At 42.4% G+C, this 17,812-nt stretch overlaps 1 protein-coding gene across 1 annotated transcript in view; it reads left to right on the top strand.

Annotated features, from left to right (window-relative positions):
• Positions 1-8,129, top strand: part of P4HA3 (prolyl 4-hydroxylase subunit alpha 3) — a 35,164-nt gene extending 27,035 nt beyond the window's left edge. The window contains exons 10-13 of the mRNA XM_010989479.3: positions 1,750-1,812; positions 5,269-5,337; positions 6,617-6,713; positions 7,486-8,129. Of these exons, the coding sequence (XP_010987781.3) occupies positions 1,750-1,812; positions 5,269-5,337; positions 6,617-6,713; positions 7,486-7,556 (300 nt within the window). The 3' untranslated portion in view covers positions 7,557-8,129. The remainder of the gene's footprint in view (positions 1-1,749; positions 1,813-5,268; positions 5,338-6,616; positions 6,714-7,485) is intronic.
• Positions 8,130-17,812: the final 9,683 nt, after the last annotated feature.

Below are 17,812 nucleotides of genomic sequence, written 5' to 3'. Positions count from 1 at the left end.
ACCATATACAAAAACTAACTCAAAATGGATCATAGACCTAAATGTAGGATGCAAAGTTATAAAACTTCTAAAAGAAAACATAGAAAAAATCTTTGTGACCATGGGTCAGGCAAGGATTTCTTAGATAGTCTACCAAAGCATGAATCATAAAAGAAAAATAAAAGTGGTAAATTGGACCTCATCAAAATTAAAATAATTTGCTTTTCAAAAACACTATTAGAAAATGAAAAGACATGTCACCAACCAGGAGAAATCATGTATCTGATAAAGGACTACATCCAAAATATATTAGAAACTTATCATTCAATAATTAGATAACTCAGTATTTTAAAATGGGCTTATTTGAATTATTATTTTAATAGGTTAATAATCAAATAGATTATTTGAATGGGCACTTTACCAAAGAAGATAAATGAATGGCTAATAAGCACATGAAAAAGATGATCAACATCATTAGGGAAATGAAAATTAAAACCACAGTGAAATAGTATCACACTCCTATTGGAATGGCTAAAATAAAAGAGACAGATCATATCAAGTGTTGAGGATGTGGAGGAACTGGAGCTCTCAGAATCCACTGATGCGAATGTCAGGTGGTACAGACACTTTGGAAAACAGTTTGGCAGTTTTTTAAAAAGTTAAACATACACCTACATATGATCCAGCCATTTTACTCCTAGGTATCTTACCCCAAAGAAAAGGAAATATATGTCCATACAAAGACTTATACAAGATGTTTATAGCAGCTTTATTTGTAATAACCAAGAATTGGAAACAACCCAAAAGTTCATCAACAGGTGAGTAAATAAACACATTTTTCTATGTCCACACAATGGAACACTACTAAGCATTAAGAAGAAATGACACAGGGAACTATATTCAATATCTTGTAATAACCTTTAATGAAAAAGAGTATGAAAACAAATATATGTATGTATATACATGACTGGGACATTGTGACCAGAAATTGATGCAAGATTGTAAACTGACTATATTTCAATTACAAAAAAAAAAAGAATTACTAATACAAACAACAACATAGATGAACCTTAAAAACACTATGCTCAGTGAAAGAAGCCAACAACAAAAGACTACATATTTATGATTGTATTTATATAAAATTTCTAGAAAAGACAAAACTATAGAGACAGAAAGCAGATCAGTGGTTGCCCAGAGTTGGGGGTGGGAATGGGCAAATTGACCTAAGGGAACTTTTTCAGCTGATGCAAGCTTTCTAAAATTGGATGATGGGAATACCTGCACAACTATTAAAATTTACTAAAACTCATTGAAAAATGCTCTTACAATGATTGAATTTTATGGCATGTGAATTATATCTCATTTAACTGTTCTATGACAAGAGTTTGTCTTTTTGGCAAATAATCAGGAACTCCAGTTTTAAGACTTGGTATTTTTACAGAATAATTATCTATGGTATTTTATATACTAAGTTATACCAATAAGAATGTAAACGTGCAATTAACCCCTCACATAGGACTTTCGCTACTGACAAGCAATTTTGTTTGATTAGTATATAATTCACTTATATGAGTATCTAATAAACTGGTTAAAAAAACAGTGTATTGAGTACCTGCCAGCAAAGATGGGCACATACTTGACTAGGTATAGCTCAAGTCTGTATCCCATCTGTGACACCCCATTTCTCTCCTCCCTGTATTGTGGTGGAATCCTGGTTGTCACTCTGGTGCCATCTGCATAAAATAATGGTATGTTCTATTTTTGTCTCAGTCACCAACCAGCCCACTGTACAGAATGAAGTCTGGGAACCGAGTTGCAACATTTATGATCTATGTGAGTCTTGCTCTGGAGGGACCAGGCTACTTACTTCATGACTATATCTCTTTTATTTTATGGTTTTTTAAAGCAATAGCAGATTTTGATTTTATATGAAGTTCATAGCACCAAAATCTCCGGGATGTGTTTGAATTTCATACAGCATTCGTCTTGGGCACTATAGGAGGTACAAAGAAATACATGTCAGCTCCTGCCCTCAAGGAGCTTACTTACATTGTGTAGACCTAAATGTGACCTTGTCATCAGCAGTGATTAGGATGGGAAGTGGGGTTGGCCAAGAGATCCTGGGACCTGAACAACACAGGACGGGGATGTGAGAGTCTCTCTTTGAGGCCCCATAGACTAGTTGGTATTGAAAAGCACAGACCCATAGCTGAGGCTGTGGCGCTGTGAGGGGAAAGAGAGGTGAGAAATGAAGCAGCAGGGATCACGAGAGGGAAGAACAGAGGTGCTGAGAGAGAAATTCAGTGTGTGGCTCTCTTAATTGTAGTGAAATTTTTCTTCCTTATCTCCCCTCCAAATTCTTTGGTAAAATCTACATTACGCCCCCATAAAAAATAAATTGGCCTCCTCTCCTAATTTCTGACCTAAGCCTACAGGATTTGGAGCCAGTTTTCATCATCTCACCTATCCTCTTGCCTTCATATCATGTGGGTTTACAGACAAGTCTATGGACAAGTCGTAATTTCAATCATCTGTCACTTAAATTATAAGAGGTGTATTATTGTTAAATGAAGGGATAAACATGCTAAATATAAGTGCTCTACATAACACCCTAAGAGGAAGTCCTGGTTTCAGGCCCATTAGAATAGCAGACACCCCACCCTAGCATTCTCTTTTTTCTTAGTGCTGTAACTCACCTCCACAGTGCAGCCAAGAAAGGACAGTCAGAGGCCGGTGCTCTATAGTCTTAATGTTGGCAATCCCTACATGTTTCTTCCTGTGGCTCGGTTTTGACTTTTCTGAAGAACTGGAAGGCTGCCACTGCCAGTGGTGTCTGGCCTCCAGTGGTCACTCTGACCATTCTGATCAGGCACAGAGGGAAGCGGACGTCAGTTCTTTGGGCTGGGGACGCAGCTTGGATCAGCAGCTGGTACATTTCTGGTTGATGACTCAAGCTGGTATGGGAGGTCAGAGGCAGTGAAGAACATTATCAACCAAAGACTAGGATAGCTGTGGGCCAGTATCTCTCTGTTCTTTATCCTCCTAATGTCTCCTGCAGCTGATTCCCTGATTCCAGAGGCCCAGTTACTTTGGTAAGTGTAGCATGGATGCAAGAGCCCAGCGATTTTAAATAGCAAATGCAAGTGTGTTTGTGTGTAGCTCATTTTCTTGCCCTGTGCCTCCTCACAGGATTGTCATGAGGATCTGATGAAATAATGTAAGGGGATACTCTCTAAAGTTTCAGACAACATGTGTCTGTGCTGTATCCCAGAAAGCAAGTATAGGCCCCCATACTTGCACCAGCGTCATGGGACTCAGGAAGTGCTAGGTGATGCCCAATTCCTCCATCTTCAGGTTCGGGCTAACACCATCATAAATATGTCTAAAGACAAGAGAGAAGGTATATGGAGAACATAAAAGTAATATTGTAGGGGGAAGATAATCTTTAAGAAGTAGAGGATTGAGTTGAAATCAGGTTAGTGATTTTCTGCTCAGATGGGATATAAGATCAGTCCCAGTACAAAACCATGAAAAGTTTACAGAGGGAAGATTTCCCTCCCCTCTACCAATATCACAAACTGTGAGCTTTGTAGCACACAGATCAGATTCTCTTTTCAACTTGCTGGGTAAGTCGTCCCTTCCCACTCCACTGTGAAAGCACAGGTTCCCCCCCGCTGTATCTTGCTTACACCCACAGCGGCTGACAGTAGGGGTTTGAATAGAATCGTCCAGTTTGTTAGTTACTTGAATACAAGGAGCAAATTGTTGTTCTCATCGCCCTTCCCAAAGGGCTACCAGGGGAGGACAAGATATGCTAAAAATCACCACTGCCCATTCCAGGTTCTGAATCACCAAGTCAGCTCAGATTCCTCTTATGAGTGCCAGCATCCTAACTCCCATAGCCCTTGCTCTGTGACATAGGTGAATAAGGTGGGAACCCTGAATGTTCTGGTAGACAGTCAGCTAGGGTGGGTCATGCTGCTGGTTAGAAAATAATTTAGCAGTATGTAGCAAAAGTATTGAACATTTGTATACTTTTGACCCAGTACTACTAATGCTCATACTCTTTCCTATGAAATCTAAAATGAAAAAACAATTTTATTTGTTAAGATGTTTGCAGTGTTATTTGTAATAGTAAACATTTGGAAATAACCTAATTCAAGAATGTAGCATAATGGTCATAAGCAGGGACTCTGTAGTCAGCTAGCCTGGCTCCGCTGCAGTCCCGGCTCAGTCGCCGAGGAGTTACGTGACCTTTTGTGAAGCACTTAATCTGAGACTCAGTTTCCTCATCTGTAGAAAGTGAATAACAACAATCCTGACTCATAGGAATAAGTGAGGATGATGTATTTGTTGTGAGGAATAAGCGAGATAATATATTTGTATGGATTTGGTATAATGCCTAACATATGGTCAGTGCTCATGGCCAGTGCTCAGTAAATGTCAACTATTACAATTAAAATATAACAGTGCTTTTGTTCTCTGGATGGTAAGATGATAAATAGTATTATTTTAAAATATGTTCCTGAATTTTTCAAAATATTTAGGTTATCATGTATTTCTTTGATAATCAGAAAAAAACTCTTTATATTAAGAAAGCACATCCATAATTCTAGGATATTCCAGTGGTGAAACGCCTTAGCTGAGATTACCTAGAGAGGGGCTGGGGGATCTGGGAAACACACCAAAGGTGCAATCAGTAGTTCCTGTGATGCCCAAATTTCAAAACTAATCATTGTAGTCTCAACAGTGCTCTGTAAGTCACCGGTCATGATCCATTAGTGGGCTGTGAAATCAATTTAGTAGATCTGGTCAGCATTTAAGAAATCTGAACTAGAATAGAATTTTAAAAAATGGAAATAACAGAGGGTATCTCATGTAGTAAGAATGTTTTATGAAACTTTTACTTCAGGAGCAAGTGTGTGTGTGTGTGTGTGTGTGTGTGTGTGTGTGTGTGTCTTAGATTGTGATATAAACTATATTTCTTCCTGAGGGTCTCAAAGTTTGAATCTACTTATGGCAGTCCTCACTAAGATGTTAGCTGGAAGGGTAAAGAAAGGGTTAATTTCTAAAGGTTGTCCTCCAGTGACCCTGCAGGCAAACACCAATGCCACTGAGTAGCCTCTCTTAATTCCTAAACTGGGTGTTAGTCTTTCCAGAAGTATTTCTCTCAGAGATGAAATGGGGGCACACAGGAGGAAATCTATGCAAAAATGACATCAGATGTCAGGGAGGGCAGAGTAGGGCAGTCGGGCTGTTTCAACCCTGGCTTTTTCTCTGGTCTTGTAGCTGAGTTCTGTGGAAGCTGGAGGAGCCACAGCCTTCATCTACGGCAACTTCAGCGTTCCTGTGGTCAAGGTAAGTGGGGGTCTGATCCCGACACATGGTTTTAAGAGTGCAGAACTAACACCCTAGCTTTCATGCTGTCTGTGCTTGCAAGCTTATTCCTGGGAGGGGGGATAAAAAGGCTGGGCTGATCCCCAGAATCAAAGATAATCCCTCAGTTTTCTTGATTACGGCATGTTATTCGTGCCTGTATTTTTCATTTTATTTACACTTACTACAAGTAGATGGTTCCCTGTCCGCCTATACATTACAACAGAACTCCTCAAAGGTGAGAACTCAGTTTTACTCCCCTCTGGATCCTCAACAGGTCCCTTTAGCCATTCGTTCAACATTGAGGGCTGGAGGCACTGAGGGCACCAAGGAAAACTCATAGTCCTTGCCTCCAGGAGCTCACAGAGAAGTTAACAGGCAGTAACCCATGCTGTAAAGTCAGATGAGGCACAGAGGAGGGCTAATGTTGTAAGAGGTTTGTTTAATGAATGAATATTTCCCCTAAATGTCAGATCAATCAGGGATGGCAGCTCTTACTTAATTAAGGAATGAAACGAAGACAGGTTAATTAAGGTCATGCCATGGAGCACTCAGCACAGTGCCCAGCACATCCTAAGCATTCAATAAGTAAGTGTTGGATATCTATCAGAACTCAGGGGGTTGGCCAAGGTTAACGTAAGCGTATAGGGGGAAGAAACTGAGTATGGAGGGGGAGAGAACATACAAGATTTGGAGTCAAAACGTCTGGGTTTGAGTCCCGAATTTACTCCTTCTTGGTTGTATGACTTAAAGCCCCTAAGCCTCAACTTCCTTGATGTTAAGGTGGGGATTATGATGATGCCTGCTTCCTGGGGGGTGTTATTAGGAAGTGCCTAAGGAAGGGTAAGCATCTGAATTAAGTTCTTAGTTGTGAGGAATAGTTTGTTCCACCTTGCGCTTTTTGCTGAGTATCTCTCCTCAGTGATCCAATTGACACCCTGTGCTCACCTTTCCCCCAGCACTTGTCACACTGTCTCATCCTGGTGTGTTTTTATGTCCATCTCTCCCACAAGACTACAAGCTCCCTAACAGCACAATGGGACATGATTTGTCTCTGCATTCTCAGGGCCTGTTGAGCAGGCCTTCGATAAGTGATGTATGAGTAAAGGATGAGTAAATGGCAACTTATACCATTTTCTTATTTCCCCTGATCTGCATGGATGGTTTTCTTGTTTAATGATAATGCATGTATTTGTCCTCAGTAAATGCTTCCAAAGGACTGAGATTCTGGTCTGATCCTTCCTGGGGATCTTGTTTTCAGAATGCAGCACTGTTTTGGTGGAACTTGCACAGAAGTGGTGAAGGGGATGGTGACACACTTCATGCTGGCTGTCCTGTCCTGGTAGGAGATAAGTGGGGTAAGGCCTGCCTTTCTGGACATAGGAATGGGGTGAGGGGTTTAGGGTAGTTATATAGGGGGTGGATAGAAAATAGCATAGCCTTTTCATTCCAAAAGCTTCATAACAGTGCCACATTATATTGAGGTGACTGGATTCTGGCTTACTTGCCACTAATAGATGGGATCCTGTAAAGGGCAGGCTCCTGTCACAGAGCAGGTGTCAGTAAAAGTTTACTGGCCTCACCAGATAGGTCTTGATTCCTGAGCACAGCTGAGGAAGAGTATGGTGCTGAGGTCAAGTCCCCTGCCCAGGGAGAGAACCGCCAATCACCATGAGGAGATGGTCAAACAAGGAAGAGATAAATGAGAAGGGGACGTGTTTATATCATATACATGCCCAAGAGCACTTAGCTCTGAAGACAGCAAAAGAAGGAGAAGAGGGACTTTCGTGCTGAGATGAACTCTGCTAGGAGAATCCACCCCTTTTCTCTCATTACCCTGCAGTGGTACCCCGGGGGAAGGGGGGCTTTTAGGAGCTATATGAAGGGTAAGCAGCCATAGTACCCATGGGTTTGAAAATTAGTCTGTAGTAGACAGGACCTGCTAGGGACTTTTTCCAGGGGTCTCTGCTCTTTACGGCTGCTGGAAGCAACATCTCGTAGTCCACAGCAGGGCTGGGACCAGGGCGAGGCAAATGAACTGCCAAGGGTGTGGAATTAACAACCCTGTGAGTGAGCATCGCTACTGTCTGCTCTGCTGAGCCTGCTGTCTTCCTCCCCATTCTCCCTCAGTGGCCAACAAGTGGATACACGAGTATGGACAGGAATTCCGCAGACCCTGCAGCTCACGCCCTGAAGACTAAAATGGTGGCAGAGAGAAGCTGGAGGAGTCCTGTGGCTTTCCAGAGAAGCCAGAAGCCAAAAGCTAGGGTAAGAGAGGAGAAAGGAGAGCAAGCTTCTGGAGGAGGGCCTAGTCAGCACTGCCTGTTTCTTGTAAATGGGAGACAAGGACGTGGTCTTTAGCAGGGGACACCTGAGAATTTACATTATTTCTTCTAAAGCCATGAGTCACAGCAGAATGGACAGTACAAAGGAGGGGGCAAGAAGGCGAGAGAGAGAGAAGTTTCTGGAGCTCAGACACTCTGTTGGGAACAGGACATACCAACAGTCTCCAGGGTTTGGTCAGTGGGGCTTTTGCCACTTGGAACCTTGACCACAGGGGCCTAGAAGCAGCAGTGAGGACACCTGCAGGCGGTGCCTGACCCCCCATTTGCCCTTTTGCCCACCGACTTCTGCTGAAGACTGAGCAGGGGGTGTCTCTGTATCCGGAGTGTACCTCATGTGATGATTTTTTTTTAAAGTAGAAAGTAACTTTCTTCTTTTTTTATATGATGATTTTTTTAGTACAGCCATTAAAAATGTTTTAATACAGTCATTAAAATGTTTACATATTTTTTTCACAACCAAGAACATTCTTACATTATAATATGGAATGAAAAAAAAAAGCAGAGTATACCACTTTATTTCTGCTATAATCTCATCTTGGCTCACCTCCCCTTACTGCATTCCAGACCCATGACATTCTTTCTACTCAAAATCACCACGCTCATCGCTGTCAACTCTTCAGGCCTCTGCATTCGCTGTTCCCACCATGGCCGAGCTCTCCTCCCCACTCCACTCTCGGCTCAATGTCACTTCAGGAGGCCTTCTCTGACACCCAAATTTCTAGCCCCTTTCATTCACATTAGCCAACTTTATTTTCTTCCTAACTTTTTTCTCAAATGACTTTCTTCATTTGTTTAATTGTGGTCACTTGCTTTCCCTGCACGGTGAGTGCTTTAAGACCCCTCTCTACTTTGTAAATGCCTCTACGGTAGCCCCCATCTCACTGAATTTCAATATTTGTTTATTTGCCTGGCTGCCTGCACTCCTTATTCCTCTTGGTATCCCCAGAAAAAGGTCTGTTTCAAATAAGAAGGCATTCAGCAAATATTTTTGGATAAATGAATAAGGCCTCCTTTGAGATGCACTTTGGAGGACAGGTAGAATTTTTATAGGCAGAGTCTGATGAGGAGAAGCATTGCCCAGCAGCAGGACTAGCATGAGCTAACGCTGCAATGATGAGTCACTAATATTTGAGCACTTGTGCAAAGGGAACATTCCAGGTGACTTGGCTTAGGTCCCTCAACAGGGGCTGGGGCATTTGTCTTGTCACAAAGAAGCCACACAGGTAAAGGACTAGGTGCTTAGGTGCTGTGCTGCTTCCGCTCCCTTCCTGCACCATGCACTTCAGGATTTCTGCTTCCCAGAGCTCTGTGGCCCCCAAGGAAAAGGTTCTGATGCGCTGATATTCAGCTTCCTGCAGAGCTTCCATGAGCACCTGCTCATATCCCCAGTATTTCCAGAGTGCATCAGGATTCTGGAAACCCTCTTTCTTACCAAGCTACTGTCATGTAAGGGAGGAAAAATACTTTTCCCTCTACCCTTCTGAGTTCTTAGCCAAAACCTCTGTAATAAAAAACATATTAAGAGGAGGAAAACAGAAGTTTATTAACATGTATATATCATGTATACATGGGAGATACCCAGGGTAAAATGAGTAACTCTCTGAGGTGGCTTAGAGCTCAGGATGAACTACCATTTTTTTTTAATTGAAGTACAGTTGATTTACAATGTTGTGTTAATTTCTGATGTACAGCATAGTGATTCAGTTGTACTATATATATTCCTTTTCATATTTTTTCATTATAGGCTATTACGAGGTATTGAATTGAGTTCCCTGTGCTACACAGTGGGAACTTGCTGTTTGTCTATTTTATATATAATAGCTTGTACCTGCAAATCCCAAACTCTCAATTTATCCCTCCCCATCCTCTTTTTTCCCCCAGTGACCATGTTTGTTTTCTATGTCTGTGAGTCTGTTTCTGTTTTGTAAATAATTTGTTTCATTTTTTTAGATTCCACATATAAGTGATATCATATGGTATTTTTCTTTCTCTTTCTGGTTTATTTTACTTAGAACGACAATCTCCAGGTCCATCCGTGTTGTTACAAATGGCATTATTTCATTCTTTTTTGTGGTTGAGTAATATTACATTGTATATATACCACATCATCTTTATTCCTCTGTTGACGGACTTTTAGGCTGTTTCCATGTCTTGGCTATTGTAAACAGTGCTGCTATGAACATTAGGGTTCATGTATCTTTTTGAATTAGTTTTCTCTGGATATATATCCAGGATTGGGATTGCTGGATCATATGGTAAGTCTATTTTTAGTTTTTTAAGTAATCTCCACACTGTTCTCCATAGCGGCTGCACCAAACTACATTCCCACCAACAGTGTAGGAGGGTTCCCTTTTCTCCATACCCTCTCCAAAATGAAATACCATCTTAATAGGGCAGGTGAAGGGGGGATTTTTAGGAATGATGAGTGCACTCATAGAATGGGCCCAGAGATGGGAGAGATGATAGTTGGTGAGTTTGTCTAGGTGTTGTGTCGACTTGTAGTCTCTCCTGTGGTAAGAGTAAATCTTTCTTGGTTGGTGAAACCCTCAAGGAGGGGATTTCTGACAGTTGAGTTCCTTTTGAAGCATCTGTCTTCAGGCATGGGGGGAAAGCCCCTTCCTGCATTTGTTATTTTTCAACTACTTACAGCTCAAAATAATCAATATACCAAAGTGACATATTTTGGGGTGCATGTTAGCCTTCAGTGGACATACGATGACCTGTCTCCCCCAGTGCCAGAGGAACGGCCTGGGACAGAATGCTACTGTCCTGTGGGCAACACTGCTCCCCTTTCTTCACAGCTGTGGAGATCAGAGCCAGCGTTCTCAGAATTGCAGGGTTGGTCTGAGATAATAAGAGCAATGGCGAACTTGGTGAGTTTATCTTGTGATGGGCACCATGCTAAGGGTTCACATGTAGCCCTTATTTAATGCTCATCCCAACCCCATAAGGTCAGTATACTTATTATCCCCATTTTACAGATAAGGAGGTAGATTTAGAGAGTTAGGTAGCTTGACCAGGTCCAACTGTCTGGCTGTAAACCTTGTGTGTTGAACCACTATTTTCATGATGTCTGAGACAGATGCAGCAATTATCAAATACCTGGACCAGGTGACTGAGCCCCAAGAACTGTCTGGCTCCAAATGAAGCAACAGCTCTGTACCGAGCACTCCCCAGGTCCAAGCGTGCTGTGAGGGTGATGGGGGCACAGGATGCAGTCCCTGGGTGCTGACAGCCAGTAGGGGGATAAGACAAATCCATCCAGAATTAATGTTAGTTAAGCACGATGTGAAGATGTTGCATGCATTACGAGGTGAATTCTTGAATGCTGCAATCAAGAGCAGAAGGGCTCACAGTGGCTTAGGGTAGTTGGAATGGCTTCATATGTTTATTCAAATCACATTGCCAAGGTGCCAACTCAATGCCAGGCCCTTGCCAGCACCAGGAATGGGGAAGAGAATTAGATGCTAACCCTGCCCAGACCCTCAAATCATCACAAGACAATGTAGCCACAGGTGGATACAGGGCAGGGCAGTAAAAGGCCCCCCACAGACTTCATGGGAAGGAGAGACTGACCAAGTCTCAAAGATGGGAAGGGTCTGGAAAGGGTCTGGAGAGGCTCAGAAGGAGAGGCAGGGCCATGCAAACAGGGGGAAATGAGGGTCCCTAGAGCTATGAATAGAACCACCCTACTTTTGGCCAGCATGCTAGTTTCTGAAACACTTTAGCCCTCCTTCTCTTGAACCTCACCTACCGAAGGAGGAAAGGAGAGCAGGTTGTGTGGAAAGCAAGGCCCGCAATGGTCAGTGGTTTGCCTGTGGTTACATGGAAGAGCTTGGCCTGAGGGCCTCGTCTTCTGTCTCCCTTACGCTGCTCTTCCACTCAATGGTTTTCAAAGCCATGTGCCTCAACTGCACCACAACTATAGAGTGGAAAGGCCTTATTCTTTTATATTTGCACCAGTTTCCATGCCTCAGAAACTCTGACTAGTCCTGCTAGAAAGTGGTGTGTCTGTAAGGCCCCAAGCACACTTAGTGGGTAGGTAGCTATTTCTAAATAGGACTGACTGTGGATTGGTGCATAGCTTATTTATAATTTTGTTTCTTTCTTGCACTGTTCTTCAACCCTTTTTTCTAACAGCTTTGTCCAGCCTGGCCTCCTGGTATTGCACTATGTATTGCTCGCCAGCCTCAATCTATGGAATATTCTTTATGTTAATGACGATTATCATTGTCACCGGTAATGTATTTACCATTTACTATTGGCCAGGCACCGTGCTAAGAACTGAGGTGCACTTACCTCCTTCAGTCCTCACGATGAGATAGATACTATGATCTCCATTTTATAGGTGAGAGAAACTGAGGCAGAGAATGTGTAACTTGCCTGAGGTTACACAGCTATAAAGCAGCAAAGGCAGGATTCAAATCCAGGTCTGTCTGTCTCCAAAGATCTTAACTAGCCCTCGTAGTCTACACTACATGTTATTTTGTTGTAGTTGCTTTGTTCCCATTGGCAGTAATATCTTTTGGAGGCAACAATTTTTGAGAGGATTCTCCAGCCGTTTCTCAGGCATTGAAAAGGTCTATCCTCTATGCCTCTAATGTTTAATGGCTAAGAGCCCTGTCATGTGTAGGTATTCCTGGCTTATGTAAGTGAATCACCTCAATTCCACAGATGTACAGAGAACACCTTTTGTGTGACAAGCCCCATGCTAGGTGCCCCATGGAAATCCAATAAAATGAGGAGGCCTGTTCACTGCCCTTAAGGCAAAATTAGCACATGCCAATATAAGAATAGAGAATTTGATATAATCAAATAGAAAGCTGTGAGCTGCTCACTGTAAGGATCACAGGAGCTGGGAGAAAGGGGAACCCTGTGGCTAGAGTGGGATGAGAGAGCTTCCAGGTTGTGGCCCCGGGAACACAATCGAAAGTGAGACTATGCCTGTAAAGTCTACCCAGGCAGTAGAAATAAAAGCATAAATAGATAGGACCCCATCAAACTTATAAGCTTTTGCACAGCAAAGGAAACCATAAGCAAAACAAAAAGACAACGTGTAGAATGGGACAAAATATTTGCAAAAGATGAGACAGACAAGGGCTTACTTTCCAGAATATACAAACAGCTCATACAACTTAATAAGAAAAAAAAACAAACGACCCAAAGCAAAAATGGGCAGAAGACCTAAACAAGGAGTTCTCCAATGAAGACATACAAATGGCTAATAAGCACATGGGAAAATGCTCACTAATATTGTCAGAGAAATGCAAATCAAAACTACAATGAGGTAATACCTCACATCAGTCAGAATAGCCATCATTCAAAAGTCCACAAATGACAAATGCTGGAGAAGGTGGGGAGAAAAGGGAACCCTCCTACACTGCTGGTGGGAATGTAGTCTGGTGCAGCAATTATGGAAAACAGTATGGAGATTCCTCAAAAGACTAAAAATAGACTTACATGATCCAGCAGTCCCACTCCTGGGCAAATATCCAGAGGGAACCTTAATTCAAAAAGATACATGCACTGTTTACAATAGCCAAGACATGGAAACAACCTAAATGCCCATCGACAGATGAATGGATAAAGAAGCTGTGATATATTTATACAATGGAATCCTACTCATCCATAAAAAAGAATAAAACAATGCCATTTGCAGCAACATGGATAGACCTGGAGATGGTCATTCTAAGTGAAGTAAGCCAGAAAGAGAAAGAAAAACACCATATGTCACTTATATGTGGAATCTAAAAAAAAGGACGAACTTATTTATAAAACAAAAACAGACATTTAAACTTATTGTCACCAGGGGAGAAAGAGGGTGAGGAGGGATAAATTGAGATTTTGAGATTTGCAGATACTAATATATATAAAATGATAAACAACAAGTTTATACTGTATAGCACAGGGAACTATATTTAATATCTTGTAACTTATGGTGAAAAAGAATATGAAATGAATGTATGTTCATGTATGACCAAAGCATTGTGCTGTACACTGAAATTGACACAACATTGTAAACTGACTATACTTCAATGAAAAAAAAAATATATATATATAAAAGTAAGAATATGCCCGTAGAGGGCAGGGAGCAGCTGCCACCTCACCTGTCCCCTATTCACACACAAGGGGGCAAGGAGAGCTGTCTGGGAAGAGGAAGTTGATTCTGGGGGGGGGGGGGGGGGGGTCCTTGTCCAGCAATGCCAAGGGCAGCCAGCACAAACTGCCCTTTCATGGAACCACTCAGAGTCCCGTGTTTGAGGGCCTTGGCCACTCTGGCTGGGAGAAGCCAAAGGAGAGAGAGTGGCATGGGGACATAGGGACATTTGCCTGCAGACTGCCAAACATTCAGCAAAACTAGGCAATCAGCTAAGGGAGGAGACAAACATGCCTCCTCTGTGCCAGCTATTTTGTCTCCCTTATCTTGTTCACAACAATTATTTTGGTGAGGGAGGAAAAGGAGGCTCAAAGAAAAGAATCCCTTAAGTTCACAAAGCTAGAAGCAGAGCTGGATATGGAGCTAGGGAGGTCTCCCACCATCAGCTGCTTCTAACATTTCTCTCTGAACTTTTCTCTCTTCTTCACCTTGGGATCCCCTAGGAAGCAGAGCCTGCCTCTTTCCCTTCTTTCTCTCTGCCCCATTCTCTTTTAGTCCCTACCTTGGTAACATGACCCTTCCCATCAAATGCTTGATAGGCCTGCTTCCCCTAAGGTCTGAGTGACAGAGGTTCCTTTGTCCCTGCCAAGGGCCTACTGCTTTTGGAATGGGTAGCCCCTGGTGAAATAAAATACAATCTCAAAGGAATGAGGTGTCTATTTGGCTAAGGATTTAAGGTCATGGATCAGATGGATCCCCACAGATAACTACTGTCTTTCTCACCACATTTTTTTTTTTTAATTGAAGTACAGTTAGTTACAATGTGTCAATTTCTGGCATACAGCACAATGGCCCAGTCATGCATATACACGTAATAACCTTATAAAGGTTATTACAAGATACTGAATATAGTTCCCTGTGCTATACAGAAAAAGCTTTTTTTTAAATCTATTTTTATATATAGTGGCTAACATTCGCAAATCTCAAACTCCCAAATTATTTCTCACCACATTTTGAGATGGAGCATAACTAAAAATAATGACCATCATGCCTCCTGTCCATCTGCTTATCATCTTATGGGACCAGAGGATGGCAGTTACTTTCTCTGGCCCAGAAAGGTGAAATGACTTGTCCACAGCTACACAGTGTGTCAGTGGTGGAGCTAAGACTAGAAGGCAGATTTCCCAGCTCAGAGATCATGCTTCTTGGAAGAGGAGCACAGTGGGCAGACAGAATAGAAAAGAATCAACCAACCGTTGATGGTGTTTTCATGGGCACAGATTTCATGTGTGGCTGTCACTCATTCATTCAACTAAGCTTTACTGATGTTGCCTCTGTGCCAGGCCCTTTGCTGGGGCTGGAGTTGCTAGGATGACTCTGACTGACTGTCCTTGAAGAGCTCCTAGAGAAGAAAATCCACACAATGACCAGACTAGTGGAAAGAAGACAGGCAACATCTTACAAGAGCCCTAAGGGGCACCACTACATCTCTGGTATAATGGGCTCATGTGACATGTGATTTAGGCCTTGAAAGAGAAGGAGGTTCGTGTGTGTGTGTGTGTGTGTGTGTTACAGAGATGTGGGAGCTTATCTCCCTAACTCACAAGTGTATAATGAGTCCTTAGATGAATGTTTCTCAAACTCACTTTCTTTTGATAAACCTAAAAATTTCTCTAGTCTTAAAAATTTGGATACATAACCCAAGAGAGAAGATTTTCTCTTTGTGTTTTTCAATCTGTTTCAGAAAACAGATTTTTTCCCCTCTACCAATTCAAAAATTTTATCAAATATTCTTTTAAAAATTACACATAGTCCCCTAGGGGATACCATCAGCCTAGAAACTCTCACAATGCTCTCCAGGTTCTAGAGCTCTGGAATTTCTATTTTTAACTCTCTTGCAACAAAAAAAGGAAATAGGAATTGTTAGTGGGCTCATCATGGAGGAGCAAGGCAGTCTATGCTGCTCCCTCTGCTCAGTCAGTTCTCTCTCTGGTCACCGCTGAGCCTCATCAGCCCTCTGGTGCCTGAGGCCAGAGAAAGCCTTCCTCCCTCTCAGCTCCCTGGGCTCTTGGGTTGCAGGCCTAGGGACAAGCAAGGCAAGCCTCCAGTGCCTGGGCCAGCCAGCATCAGCCCACATGCCTGATTCCAGAGCCCCCTGTAGGGTTCTGCCCAGGATCAGCCCGCTCACCCTCTTCCTCCACATCTGGCTGACATGGAATGCAAAAACTAGAGAAACACAGTGAGGTACCACCTCACAGTGACTAGTATGGCTATAATTTTTTTAAAGAGGAAAATAACAAGTGTTGGAGAGGATGTGGAGAAATCAGAACCCTCATACATTGCTAATAGGAATGTAAAATGCTGCAGCTCCTGTGGAAAATGGTTTGTCAGTTCCTCAAAAAGTTAAACATGGAACTACCATATGACCCAGTAACACTTCTGGTATATATCCAAAATAATTGAAAGCAGGGACTCAAAATAAATATTTACACACCCACGTTCATAGCAGCATTATTCACAATGGTCAAAAGGTGAAAACAGCCCAACAACAGATGAATGGATAAACAAATTGTGGCATATACATGCAATGGAATACTATTCAGCCACAAAGAGGAATGAAATTTTGATATATGCTTTAACACAGATGGATCTTGAATTATGCTAAGCGAAAAGCTAGACACAGAAGGATAAATATTCTATGATTCCACTTACATAAGGTACCTGGAATAGGCAAATTCACAGAGACAGAAAGTAGAGGTTTCCAGGGGCTGGGGAGAGGGCGAAAGGAAGAACTGTTTGGTAGGTACAGCATTTATGCTGGGGAAGATGAAACATTTTGAGTGTAAGTGGTGATGGATACACAGTATTGTGAATGTAATTAATGCCACTGAATCATATATGTACAAATGGTTAAAATAATAAATACTATATTATGAATATTTTATTGCAGTTAAAAAGGTGCTAAATATTTGAGAAGGACATTCCTAGTCCAGAGAAGGGTTTACAGTCCTTGATTGGCACTGCAAATCAAATCAAACTAATTCTGTTCTGCCTGAGAGCAGCCCTACTTGGTATAGCTGAGTGGGGAACCAACGGACCTTGGATCTAAGGCTTTTGCCTTCATGTCCCCTACCTCTGAGAGTCCCAATCAGGATGAATTCATCCCACTTCTTCTTAGCACCATGGTATTTTCTGCTCTTCATCCCAACACTGCAGGAAGCACCTATTTGTATACTCAGTTTCATTTAGCCCTTATGACACCTTATGAATTAAGGATTATTAATGCATTTTTTTCAATGAGGAACCTGAAGTTCTAAACAAAGTGATGTGCCAAAGGTCACGCAGCTGATAAGTGGCTGAACTGAGCTTGGAGCATGTATCCTGTCACCAGGCCCTAATCTTCACAAACCTGGCTCGCTCCTTGTCTCTTTCCCAGAATCTTCGGGAGTGACAAGACATGCACTGGTCTGGGAGTCTGGTGACCTGAGCCCTAGTCCAGATTGTGCTATTGTGTGACCTTGGGCAAATCACTTTCTTCAGCAGAGCTCTCATTTCCTCATCTGTAGGATGGCACTACTAATTTGCCCTACAACCTCCATGGAGTTGTGAGGTCTCAAAAGGCTGTAAGTATGCTTTGTAAATGGCATATAGTGCATTGTGTCAGTTATTCTAAGTTTACATTTGATTAGCCATTGATATGTGGTATCATCATCGATCATCACTCAGTTAACTACCCGGTTAACTGTTCCCTCCATCCACCTGTAAGAGGCCAGCTACTTGGCTAGTCTTAGCTTCCAAGGTTTTGCCTGGCTACAGGCTGGGGTTTTCGAGCAAACTGCTGGGAGAGGAAGCCAGCTCTAGGAATACAGGAGCCTCCTGGGTTTACATAACTTTCTGAGCCCTGGACCCAGACTGAGAATGTGTTGACACTGGCCGCTGATGGGGCAGCCAGCTGGGGCAGGAGAAGAGTTGGCTCGAAGATTACAAACAAAACACAGTCCCTGCAGGGAAGAGT

This window comes from Camelus dromedarius, chromosome 12 (assembly GCF_036321535.1).
Source record: "Camelus dromedarius isolate mCamDro1 chromosome 12, mCamDro1.pat, whole genome shotgun sequence".
NCBI classification, from domain to species: domain Eukaryota; kingdom Metazoa; phylum Chordata; class Mammalia; order Artiodactyla; family Camelidae; genus Camelus; species Camelus dromedarius.
This window is presented reverse-complemented; position numbering and strand designations above follow the sequence as displayed.